Raw genomic sequence first — 14,017 nt, forward strand, 5'->3', positions numbered from 1 at the left:
AAGTGGTCTCCTATAACAGCTGCTTTGGTGGTTACTGTACCCAAATCGCATTCAATATCTACTTCAGCAACAGGTAAACAAGTCATATGATCATCCAACAAATGTCGAACCCACACGTGTTCTCCCTTCATTCGATCTATGTCTACATATTTCTGACAAATAATATCTACCGTTGCTCCTGTATCTCTTAGAATAGGTACTTCAAAACCATTTACTCTTCCATTTAACGTATAGGGATCTAAAAGATTCTTCTCTGATCTCCCGCTTATCCGATACAAATCTGCCTTTTGGGTTTTAAAATTAGGGCACTGAGGACGTAAATGGTCAAAAGATCCACATTCATAGCACTGGAGTCTTTTTCTCCTATCAAAATTCGAGTCTGACTTTTTCCCAACATTGCGTGCATCATCATCTTTTTTAAATTGTGTACCTTGAGGGTTTTTTCGATTTTTGAAAACGTTACCAGTGGACTGAAAAACAGCCATTTGTCTACCTGATATTTTCGTTTTCATTTCACCCAATTTCGTTTTCCCAACCATCGTCTTTTTCGCATCTTCAAATTCCTCTATTTTACCCATCAACTGTTTTGGTGAAGTGATCGTGGCCCATTCATCTATAAAATGTTCCTTAAACTCATTAGGCGTGCGCCTTTTAATCTGATCTACCAACATTAAATCCTTGAGTTGCTCAAATGTTTCGATTTTTAATCCCTTGAGCCACCCATCTAAAAATGTTTTAATTTCGTGATAAAAATCGTACCACGTAGCATCCGGATTTTTCTGAGTCTTAACAAGAAGTTGCCGAAACTTCTCAGCACTTAACTTAAATCTTTTAAGTAGTAATTCTTTAATATGTTGGTAATCTCTAGCCTGTTCTTCAGGCTCCCTAGCAATTATATTATTTACCTCAACCGGAAGGACACCAATGAGATATGACACCCATTGATCCGTGGGCAATTTTAGAACTTTAGCTTGCCTCTCAAAGAGTTCTAAGAATAAACTGATATCATCAGTTTTTAAATTAAACTTGGGCATAAGTTTCTGAAAATTCTGATTAAATACGGTTTCACCTCCAGGTTTAGCAAATTCAGTGTTCTACTTTGCTTTAAGGCATTCTAGTTCTAACTGTTGCTTTTCAATTTCTTTATTTTGTTGTAGAATCTGAAATTCCCTCTCCCTAGCTTCCTGTTCTAACTGTAGTTCTTTCGCTCTTGTTTTCTTCTCTAAGTTTTCCTTTTCTATTCTATCAGTCATAATACTTTCTAACAAATTTTTAACAAATTCTTCCTCATAATTTTTACTATTCGTTATTAAATGTTTTAAATCTATCACTTTCATATCTTCTAAAGCTATTTCCCCAAGTTCTGAAGCGACAAGGAATAGATCCATTTTCTTAGCTTTCCCCAGAAATGCCATTTTTACAAAAGTAATTGTTCAAAACAAATAACTCAAATAGTTATTCACAAGTAATACACATAAAAATATATCAGAGATATAAAAAACACTTTCTTCTTTCTTACAAAATTAGGCAAATAAAAATAAAAGGTTAATAAAAGCATTAATAATTTTGGATTTATTTCCATTCAAACATAAAACGAATAAACAACCTTACTGAATACTTCGTATAAAAAAAATAACAAATTCTTTTCATTTAGACAGAAAAAAAACCAGAATGGCGCCAATATATATAAACACCTTTAATTAACTCTCGTTTTCATGACAGCTACTTCCGCTGGCAACCATATGGCCAACGCAATTACTACGTAAATTCGATAGGCGCAGGTTTAAATTAGAACACTATTAGAACATTTCTTTACTGCTCAAAGTTTTAATTTTTATACAATGAAATGATAAAAATTTAACATTCTACTTATCCGAAAAAACACATCATATTAAAATACAGCACTGGTGTGCTTTCATGAGAAAACAAAAGTAACAAGTTTTTAATATTTTCAACAACTTATTTCTTTCACAAGAATTTAACATAAATTTTCTTCTAATGACTTAGAAATGAAAATTGAAATATTGCACTGATGTGCTTTCACATATACACAAAATAAACACTTCAGATTCTATCACACCAATTTAAAACGAAACGTTAAACATAAATACACTGATGTGCTGTTTATTTACGGGAATGGATTTTTCCCATTATCATACAAAAGAAAAATATCTCGTTAGATATATAAATGCAACACTTTGATTGTTTTAAAAACTCTTATGCACTGACGTGCTATAAAATGCACTGATGTGCTACGTGTTAATGGGAAAATGTTTTCCCGAATATACCACAAAAGGAAAATATCTTGTTAGATATACTATAAACCAAACACATTGAGTGTTTAAAACTCTTATGCACTGATGTGCTACTTCTGCTTTGGGAATTGATTTTCTGAATAAGTAATAAATAACTACATTATACACTTCAGGCCTGGAAATGAATATTGTGGAGAACTCATACCTGTCTCTTGTCACACAAATCTCGGTGGAACCTCCAAATTTTTTTTATTTCTTTTGTCTGTGACGTCGTGGATGCTTCAGTGAAACCAGAATCAACACTGGTATTGGTGATGCATCACTTTTTAATAACACAACATATCACAGATACAACATTAATACATTTAGAAAACTTTAGTAGATATCCGAGCTGGTGACACGATCAGAGACGGTAACGAAGATGGTACTCGTCATCACTCGACAAAGTCTCCACACCTCAGCCCGCTGGCGGAGCTTCCCAAACTTTTCTCTGACAGGCGTCTCAACAGAAGTCTCATCTCTTTACGCATGCGTATTCCTCAGTTAAGTCGTTGCCATTCACAGTTCTTTAAAATAGGCGTTAAAATGAATTACAGTACTCGTAATGTGAGGAGTTTGCTAACGACGTTCTCTCTAGTCAAGAGCATCATAGGTCTTTCTAGTAGAGTTCAGGAGCGTTCTTTACAATATTAATATATAATAAAAAATATAGGTTAATAACTTCAATATAGGAAAAAAGCATAATTGTAATGAAAAGAATTTTTAACTCTGTGATTTAAACGGTTCTATTTTTTTAAGTTAATAGAATTTTAACCTACAATATATTTGAAAGTTTAGACATTAGCAATATTGAAAATATCTTAAAGTTTGAAGAAACTAATTTTGTCTATATTAAATAACTGAAAAATATTTGTTAAAGATTGTCAGATTTATTTTGTTTTTTATGTTAAGTAGGTGGAATTTTAGTCAGCATACCTATTTCATTGTTTTCCAGAGTAAGATTTTTTCCTAATTTACTGTATGTTAAATATAAACTTACATATATATATATAATTAAATAATAATAAAATATAAACTTATAAAATATTTCTGTCATAATAAAAGGAACAAACTGAATTCAGAAACAGCAAAAATTGACCTTTTTAACCAAAATGTTTTTTTTTTTTTTGTTTTTTTTTTTGTTTGTTTGTGTGTTTATACATTTTTATTTGAAATTATTTAAAATTAAAATCATTTGCATTTATTCTTTAATTACACTCTTTAAGATACTCATGTGATTGGTATAATACAGATGGTGATTGCACTTATTTTGAATGATTCTGATGCAGAAAAGCAATTGATTATAAAGCAAATGTTATTTTTTTAAGTGCCCAGACTAGTAGCTTTTTTCCTTAACTATCAATATATATCTTGATTTCTATAACAAAAAGGCATTTCTTAATTTGACCAAAATTCTTTCTTGCTCTGTGATACTTTTCGTAGGCTGTCAAATGTGTTTCATTGATACGGGAAAATGCACTTTTGAACAATTTATTTGCATAATAGTACATTGGTACAATGACTGGGGATCGTGCTAAAATACTTTACAAGGACTTAATGTTAAGACACCTTTCCTTTTTTCCTAGAAATTTATTTGTTGTTAAATTGTGATTCTTGGTTGAGGGAATTCAACTTCTTTTACATCGTGTGGTAAAAAAGAAGTGGGATTTCATTTTTAAATATGAAAGACAAAATATTGCTTTAATAATACAGTATTTTTACATTTCTTTTAACGCCTCTTAATTTTAGTTTTCCAATGCATGAAAAGCCAGATGTCATGATAAACATTACTTAAACTTTTTTTAAACAATTGAAACCAATTTTCCTATCTTTCTCTCTCTTTTACAATATTAAACTGATCACTCTCTTGTATAATCATTCAAATGAGCTATACCAATTTTACATGTGGAAAAGGGTTTTTGATAAAGGATTCTTCTAATTTTATGCTGTACCACATCTTTGAAAATGATTAATTACTTTAGATATTCTAATTTAAATTTTGTAATAATCCTTTAACATTTTAATTGAATTTGGATATTTACTCTCTCCATCCTTTTTATAATGCTGAATGATGCATCTAACTCAGAACTTAAGTCAAATTTGCAGACCAAAATATTTCTCCTTTTGAACTAGACCTCCATGTTGGAAGATGTACTTGGCTTTCTGTTTCACCTCTGCCACTGCTATCTTCAAAATTATACTTTAAAATGCATGATAAAACTAACTTAACTCTGCAAAAACTACTATTATGGAATCCAATTTTTTGTATTGGTTTATTGGAATGCTTTGGCAAATGTATATGTATATATAAAAAGAGCAATATTTAAATTTTCCACGACTGTAAATCTGCCCTTCTATATATGCTTCTACAATGCAAGATCTGTCTTCAACATACCTAATTTACTACACATGTGTGTGTATGTGTATGTGTTTAATTATATATGTATAATTTAAGTTATTGCTTGTTATTTTATTCATAATAAATACAGGTTATTTTAAAAATTTACAATATTGCCCTTAAATAGGTGGATTCTCTTGTAAAACTGTAGATTTAATTTTTTAAATGGCCGTCAATACTTGCACTTTTTTAGATAAACATTTGGTGCACTATTTCCTGTAGAAAATATTGGTTTGTGATTTTTTCCCCCTTTGGTATGAATAGTATTATTTCTTATGTTCTTAAATGTCTCGATTTAAAGATTCCTTCCTTCATTGTTTTTGCTTTGAAAAATTAGAATATTTTATTAAATGTGCAGAAACATGACCTTCTATTTAAAATTCATAAAGTTTTGACTATAGTAAACAAGAATCCATCCCTCAATGTAAAAGCTGTTACCAGTTAATTTTTATGTTTCTTTAATTTCAGTTACTTGCTTAATCAAAATCATAAAAAAATATGCAAACAGTATTATCTGTATATTATTTTACACATTATAATAAATTTCAAAACTTTGCTGTTTTAGAAATTTTATAAAAATTCTGTGATTAAAGAATACCAGCAGGAAGCAGACCTATCAGCTGTGGTAAGTTTTTTTCAATATATATTCAGCTGCAATTTACTTGAAGTATTACTTAATATAAATCTATATAAAATAATTCTGCAGGAATTTTCAGAACTTTAAGTAATTGCTTTTCTTGTGAAAATACGGTTTACTTCTACTGCTGTCGGATGCACAGTAAATTTATTTATTTATTTCAGAAACTAATACCTATTACAATAAAAGATGATTTGTCATGGACAAGTATGATATCAAAACATCTTGCAACAGATACACAGCAAAAACTAAGTCATGACTTAGTTAGTAAACCTGGAGATTTAATATATTTAGCTGCTGGAAAATCTCAGAGTGTAGTAAGTGCCAAAATCATTTTAAAGTTGTTTCTTAAAGAATATTATATACATCTTGAAGAAAAATATGCATATCAGTTTATATTTCAAATTAACTATGTTAGTTTACCTTTTTTATTTCATAATTATGGTTTTGTTATAAATGCTTAATAAGCACGGCTGTATCTAAGAATTTCAATGTTATCTGAAACTGGAAACAAAACACTTGATAAAACAACTAGGATTTTTTTTTTTTTTTTTTTTTTTTTAAATCCTTCTGCATTTATCAGTTTTTAATATTTTTTCTTTAGTTTTTTTTTAATGTAAAAAATATCAGTAATATATTGTCTTACTAAAATGCAGTTATATATTAACAGTTTTTTAATGCTCTACTGTAATGGTTTACTTTTTTTCCAAACTTTATAAATTTATTTAGACGATACATGTAATAGAAAATGAATTCTATATATTGAATTAATTACTTAATTTACTTGCAAGCTTGCTAGTTGAAACTGTGAATTTTAGCTGTGTTTATTGATCATTTTCTTTTCCAAATGTTCATCTAACAATGTTTTATAGTATACCTTTTTAGGGAAAATAAGAGTTAGATGTGCTGAATTGATACACCCTTTAAGCACAGATTTGAAGAAAACAAATGCATTTAAATTTGTTTGGATTACGCATTTTCCTCTTTTTCTCCGAAATGAAAAGGGTAAGGTTTTAATTTATTATAATGCTTTGTTACATAAACAAGCTACAACATCTAAAGATGAAATGTTTGATTTTTAAATTAATATAAAAGATACTAAGATTGTTTTTTAATGTTCTAAATTAAATGTACAATTCAAATATTACAGTTCAGTATTTCATACTAATTAACATAATTGCAGTAATTGTTTCTATATAATTATCCCAAAATAATGAAGATTATGCAAAGATACATTCAAGAAGTCATATTAGGTATAAAATACCAAAAGTGTTGATAATATAATTACTGGTTTTAAATCAAATTGGAAATGAGCCATATTTTCAGGGACATATTTTTTCAAACATGTGCTTTGCAGTTTAATTGCTAAGTGTAAATGCTGTAAACTTCAAGAGGTTAATTTACTTTATTAGTATCAGTTTGATTTATATATAATAGAATGAGGAATTACTTAGGAGTTTAAAAATAAGACAAGTTAGGAATTTAAAAATCAGAAAAGTATGTAGAATAGTAAATGGCAAGAGAAAAGGTATGTAGAATAGAAAATGGCTATGTACAAAGATGATCATAAAGCTGCAATCTTGAAGTATACTATTTAAAACAGTCTTGGATCATTTAGACAATTAATGGTAATAAATGCATTTTGTTTGCCATATATTATTTCAACAAGTGGTTTGAAAATTATCCCTTCCCTTATTAAGAAGCTACAGTTGGCAGAAGATTTCTCTTTAAAAAAATGAACTGTCTGATATAGAGTGCCCCTTTACATCCATATGGATTAGGAGACGAATTTCACATCCACTATTTTTGCTGAGATTTTTTAGACTTCTCAGCATATAAAAGTCAGATACCTCATTAGCTATAACAGTCGGGTGGTATGATAGAGGGTCTAATTTCATAGTCTTGGCTCTTTGTCATATAGTCAAAAATATTGATAAAGATACATTTTCCACATCATAACAGAAGTGCCATTTATAAGAATACCAAAATTTTTTGACTTCCAGATATAAAATTAATAGTAACTAAAAGAACTTATATATCCTTAGAGGTATAATCAGTTTGCTTGCCTCAGTTCATGATTTCTAATAGAGCATTTAAACTGGCATTAAATGCATCATTTTGATATAAAAATAAATATTGAATTATTTCAAAATTCCTATGATTTTTAGGCTTACTTTGAATTCTATCATATAGACATCACTGGCAGTTGCTAACTAGGTCACTATCATTGTGAATCACTTTTTCCCATCTGGAAATCAAGCTGCAAACTAGGCTGAATGTTATTTGATACCTTATTTATCAGCCTGAAACAGTTAAAAATGTGTTGTATTTGAGAATTATTCTGAGAATTGATACAAATGATTATCACAGTATACTAGTGATGGACAACTTCGGTACAAAATACCCGTTACTTTGAAAAGTACCGAAAACCGATTTCAAGTACCAAGTACCCAAGTAACGATTTGAAGTACTGAAGTAACGAAATACCGGAGTAACGGTTTGCTGTACCGGAGTACCCTAGTAACGATTTGGAGTAGCGAAGTACCCTAGTAATGATTTGGAGTAGCGAAGTACCTTAGTAACGATTTGGAGTACCGAAGTGCCCTAGTAACGATTTGGAGTACCGAAATACGCAGCTAACAATTTTGCGCACTGAAGGAACTCTGCCACGTCACCACATGTTTGATTTTATCTGTACGGAGTAAGATTTTGAATATCAGAAAACATGTCAACTACGGAAGTGTCTGAGGAACAGGAGACCGCGGTGGGTTGTTTCTGGTGTTGGGTTTGTGTAGATTGTCTTTGATGGCCAGTGGGGGTTGGGAGGATTGGCGCGGGAAGTGGATGGATGGAAACATTTTCGCTTTCGGTTGTGTCTTGTGTGCAGGTGCTGCAAAATCAATGGGTGCTCTATCAATTTCATGAAAGGGGTCATCCATAAATGATATCACGCTTGGAGGGGGGTTAGTGAAATTGTGACAGTTTGTGACAAGGCGGGGAGGGAGTAACAAGAAGTGTGATATCATATTTTGATTAAAATAAAAATGTTTAAAATCAGCAGATTGAATTTTGAAGTTATTTTTAAATTACCAAAATTTGAAGGTATTTCCTTAATCGGGGCAAAAGCAACTTTCATGCGTTTTTTTTTTTTTTTTTTTTTACTTACATTCCTTTCTTTCCAAAAAAAAAAGGCATTCAGAGTAATTTTGAGAATAGGGTAGCGGCAGAAATTGTAATTTTATTGCTATTGTGTATTAATTATGTTTTTTGCTGTAAACGTTTCTCTTATTTCATGCAAAATAAGTGCACAGATCATTATTATTGTTATATTTACAGATGTCATTAAAACATATAGTTTAAATTTAAAAATAAGGTCTGAAATATGATCTATAATGTAGTGCTACGTTTTTGAACTGCAAGTATAAGTTTACGTAATATTGCGTGACATGTGACAAAGGGGGGGGAGGGGGATGTTGAAGTGTGACACTTTGTGACAAAGAGGGGGAGGAGGGTCCAAAATGTTGCAGAAAAGTGTGATATCATTTATGGACAGCCCCAAATGAGCATAGTTGCGTACTTGAAAAACGTTGGAAGATTTTCTTTGTATGATATTGAAGGAAGGGCGAGTATACTATGTTTTTTTTTTTTTTTTTTGGCTGTGTGTGTTGTGTTGTGTTGTTGGAGGGAAACAAAGGAAAAAAAATCGGAAAATAGAAATTTTGATGCAACACTATACTACGAGTAAAAATGTCGCAATAAATTTAAAATAGAAAATTAGCTATGACTAGCTGTGTAGCAACCCGATAGGATGCAGTTTCCTAAGTAAATATCAGAAATTCAATGATCAGTCTGTTTTAACATGATATTTTTTATTTATACGGATAAATAACATACCACAGAAATCGTTAAATACTTTCAATTTGGTAGTAAAGGGCATAGGGGTGCGTAGGGTCTCGAAATTAAAATAATCACAAACCTTTATCCCACTTATAGATAAGATAATGACCTTCAGTACCACTGCGAAATAAAACTTATTCAAGCTACCAAATTTTAAAAAAGATAAATCTCTTATTCTCTACTCTCCCCTATATATATTAAAAATTCTGAATAAAAAAGTAAGATAATTTAAATATTAAATATAACATAAATGACCTTGTGTGTTTAATTGTACAATACTGGCATAAAATAAAATTTACACATTTATTCATATACACATGGTTGAAGAGCTTTTTCACAAAAAAGTTTATACTGTTCCTTTTCAAATTACATTTAGGTTTATTTTGAGTTAAATTTGTACTTTTGGAGATTTGGCACCGTACAATAAACAACAAAATGATTAGAAATATTTTTAAAAACAAAAAATATGATTTTAAAAAATGCATAAACATATATATTTGATTTAAACATTTTGAATTACCAAAAGCACTAAAAAATGAGGTATGTTTTGAAAAGTGAGATAATGTAATATATTTGGATGTACTACAGTAATAAGTAAATTTCAGCAAAATGGTTAATAATTTTTTTAAAAACGCACAATATGATTTTAAAAGTCACATTCAACATAACAATTTTGAATTGAAGATTATCAAAAAACACTAGAAAATAAGATAGAAAAGGGTTTAAAACTGTGAGAGCGCAATACCTGTATGCAGTAACTGCTGTAAACACAAAAATGCAACAGAATGGTAAAAAATATTTTTAAAACTCAAATTACAACCAAAGCACATTCGACATAAGAATTTTGAGTGAAAGATTATTAAAAACACTCAGAAATAAGGCAGCATGTCTTTAAAACTACGAGAACGTAATATCTGGATGCTGTAACAGCAAAAAGCAACAAAAATATTTGTAAAATTGCATTATATGAATTCTATAAGTACATTCGATATAAAAATTTTTAATTAAAGATGATTTAAACACTAGAAAATAAGATAGCATGCTTTCAACTATATGAGAACTTAACATATGTGAGTACGGCTAAGTAAATAATAGAACTGTAGAACTTTATATTATATTAATAATCTAAATACAATTTCAAAATAATATTTTTTTTTTAAGAAATTGACATTTGAATGAAGTAATATTTCATTTAATTAAAACAAATAAAACTTTGATAGGCTGTGCAAAACATTATAAAAGTATCAAATTTTTTAACTTTATGGAAATTTTAGGCATTTAATTCCTTCTATTTTTTTTTATAAAGACCACTTAAAATATGTAACGAAAAATTAAGCATAAAAAAATTGACTCCCAGAAACAGTTTTGAAAATAATGCAGCGAAAATAAACACAGAAATAAACATTTTACGCTGAACTTAGGTTGGAATTTTAAGAAGGTCAGCAAATGATTAAATATTATAATTGTAATGTAAGAAAATTAGCTGTTTCAACTTTCGTCCACTCAAACGGTTTCGCCGATCATTCAGTATTAATCCATCTTTAGAGAACACCCTTTCGCATGGCACTGAAATATCCACAAGGCCTAATTTTTTCTGTGATAATTCATACAAATTAGGAAATACATTTTTATTCTTTTCCCACCACTCCAGTGGATCAGATTTCCCGGAAAGAATGGGCTCTTGCAGGTATCTTTTCACTTCTGCTGCAGCTTTGTCGATCGCCGCGTCTGCTGCGGGAGCTGATGAAGTTCGAGAGTCTTTAACTTTACTCTCAAACTCAAACCAAACCGATGATTAGTCTATCTCTTCATCATCCCTTCCACATCCTCAACAAGATTATGGGTAGTTTGTGCAACTACCGATAACTCACAGATAATATCACTTTCAATTTTTTTGGCGACATCACATTTGAGCCCCAATTTTTTTTATTCGGGGGTCAAGAAAAGCGGCTTGAGCAATGTCGTCTCTTGAATCGATAGTTGTAAATCTATTACCCAATTCACGTTGTAGTACTAGTACCACATTTTGTACTTGTTCATTAACACTTTTACTAGGCAGATTTTCACAGATTTTTTTAAGTCTGCCGATTAACACAGGCACCATAGATGCTGACAAGTACTTTTCCGAACTCAACTCGCAAGTCACCTTTTCAAAAGGTTTCAAAACGTCACATAAGATGTTGGACACTTCCCATTCTAGCACATCAAGAGCCTCTGGGGGGTCGTTCATCAAACCCATTGTAGAACGAAAAGCGTTTTTCAGTTCAAGGAAACGTTTTACCATGTAAAATGTGCTGTTCCAACAAGTCTTCACATCTAAGATGACTTTTAAGTCTTTTCTCTCCTCGCTAGAGCACAGTTATTTTCGCAGATTTTTTGCAGCGATATTACTTCTGCTGTAAACTATCACAATATCCCTAATTTTCGTTAGAAGGTCGTTAACATCGTTTAGAGAATTTGTGACAGCCAAATTGAGAGAGTGTGCAATGCATCCTAAATGTTTTAACTTTAGTTCGCTGTCGACAGCGTTAATCATATTTTTGGCATTATCAGTCACTATTAAAGACACTTTTTCCATCGGAAAATATGGTTGGCAAATGTGTATGATATTTCCTGCAATATTTTTGGCTGAATGACGTTCATCAAAAATTAAGCAGTCAATCAGTACTGTTTTCCTTTGCATGTGTTCGTCAATAAAATGGCCTGTCACGGCCATGTAACTTTCAGCCTTTTGGTTGCTCCAACAGTCTACAGTCAAACAGATATTTGGTACAGCACTAAGAATGTTTTTTAAACTATTCTTTTTTTCTTCATAAGCATCAGGAAGCAAGGATTTAGAAAACGTTTTCCGTGAAGGTAAGGAATAGGTTGGATTCAAAGCCTTTGAGTATTCTCGGAATCCCTCATTTTCTCCGATACTTATTGGTTGTAAATCCTTATATACCATTTTGATTAGTGTGCGATCGATTACTTTTTTTTTTATGTACATCCATCGTATTTCTCTGGACAAACTGCATTATGCTGGACTGGGATTTTTGTGAAAATACACCAACAATATCACAAGCACTGTTGTCTGCCGTAAGTTGTGTAGTCTGCTGGGATGTGCATGGTTCCCACCATCTGCAGAGCTAGTGACGACAGAACGGGCTGGAGCGGCATCAATATCTTGATTCGGCAAAGCGCGTTTCTCGTGCAGATTTACACAAGGATGCGTCCTTTGCAAATGTTTTTTTAAATTTCCTGTTGAACCACCTTTGATGGATAAAAGGTCTTTACAAATGTCACACATAACTTTTTCGTCTTCATTAGTATAATAAAAGTGCTGCCAAACTAAGCTGAATTTCTTTTTCTTACTAGACATTTTGTAATTCGATTTTTTTTTTTTTTTTTTTTTCCTGAGGCGTAAGAAACTGATAGAGACTAAGCAATTCTATAACGTACCGATACTCACCAATACGAGACAAGAATGAATCTTATGGGAAAAGTGACGAAGTTGGAAGATGGTCATCAGCATTGTCAGATAAGCATAAAAAAAATTCTATTAACAACTTCCACTGTTCACTCCAGCTGCAAATTCTAAAATCAGCACTAGGCTGTGAAAAGGGTACGTGCAATATCACCTAATGATTCTATTAATCAGGCATGAAAGAGCAAAAAATGCAAAGGAAAAAAAGGGAGGGACATGTATGTTTACATAAACATGTCCAGATAATTTCCAGTGTTCCATTCAATAGTTCCCCCCCCCCTCAAATAAGCTCCAGAGGGAGTTAAAAAAAAAAGGAGAAGGTTCGGACTGCCAGGTCAAAGTTTACCTCTCTTCCTATCGGAGGAGTGTCGTCACGTCCTGGGGGGTAAAGCAGGCGTTGACAACCTTGCGTTAGGCACGTGACCTGGGTTTAGTTTTTGGCGAGATGAAAATATGTTTTTAGAAGGGGGAAGAGTTATCATAAGTGGGTCAGTTATCTTTGTTCTTTCATTAGAAAAGTTTAAAATTGCGTCTGTATTTTATGTTGATTGGCTTAGTGATCCACTAGATGCTGTGACATTTTCTGAAGTAGGTACAGCGGGATGAAAAAGGATCATATTTATTTAAAACGGATCATATATTTACGTTGCCCTATTAAGCAAGCAAACGAAAAATATTTTTCATGATTTATACTAAAAATATGTTGAGGAAAAGGAAGTAATCTAGTTGGTAGTTGATTCCATTCACCAATCCAACGACAGCAACATACCAAATCAATCATTTCAGATCCACGCAGTTTTTCTTCTACAAACGATGAAAAATTAAAACATGCACAATTCGGATTGCAAATCATCTAGCGCTCCCCACCCTTTCTCTCCTGACTATTCTGACTCCAATCACAAGCGAGCAATGCCGGCGACAGTGACTCCAACTGCTACTATCCCCTCCACACAACGAACGGCCTTTCGAAAAATTTCCACTATTTCACACTCGTCCTCCCGCGCACACAAAGGCAATTAATTATACTACCTCAAACTCTAGTCTCCGTGACGAACAGAACGGATGTTCCCCCTTTTCACATTTGTCATTCCATGCCCTATTTCAAGGTCATTCATGGACACAAGGAGTGCATATCACCATTTCGCAAATACAACCAGATACTGCTGTCCTCGTACCAAAACTGAAGTGAGCTGAATCCTCATCAGTCCTCCAGTAACGAATACCGAGAAGAGACGCATATTTTCGTTACAAAGTAGCGAATACCGAAAAGCACCCGTTTCGGTACAGAAGTAACAAATACCGAAATGTACCCGTTTTGGTACAGA

At 31.8% G+C, this 14,017-nt stretch overlaps 1 protein-coding gene across 3 annotated transcripts in view; it reads left to right on the forward strand.

Moving 5' to 3' along the window:
- AspRS-m (aspartyl-tRNA synthetase, mitochondrial) overlaps positions 1-14,017 on the forward strand; it is a 141,842-nt gene that overhangs the window by 87,262 nt on the left and 40,563 nt on the right. For all 3 annotated transcript variants that reach the window (XM_035369315.2, XM_085818214.1, XM_035369314.2), the window contains exons 11-13: positions 5,258-5,317; positions 5,494-5,646; positions 6,202-6,334. In XM_035369315.2, coding sequence (XP_035225206.2) covers positions 5,258-5,317; positions 5,494-5,646; positions 6,202-6,334 — 346 coding nt within the window. The remainder of the gene's footprint in view (positions 1-5,257; positions 5,318-5,493; positions 5,647-6,201; positions 6,335-14,017) is intronic.

This window comes from Stegodyphus dumicola, chromosome 1 (genome assembly GCF_044657685.1).
Source record: "Stegodyphus dumicola isolate Sdum_Otavi_A_Nest chromosome 1, ASM4465768v1".
Lineage (NCBI taxonomy): Eukaryota > Metazoa > Arthropoda > Arachnida > Araneae > Eresidae > Stegodyphus > Stegodyphus dumicola.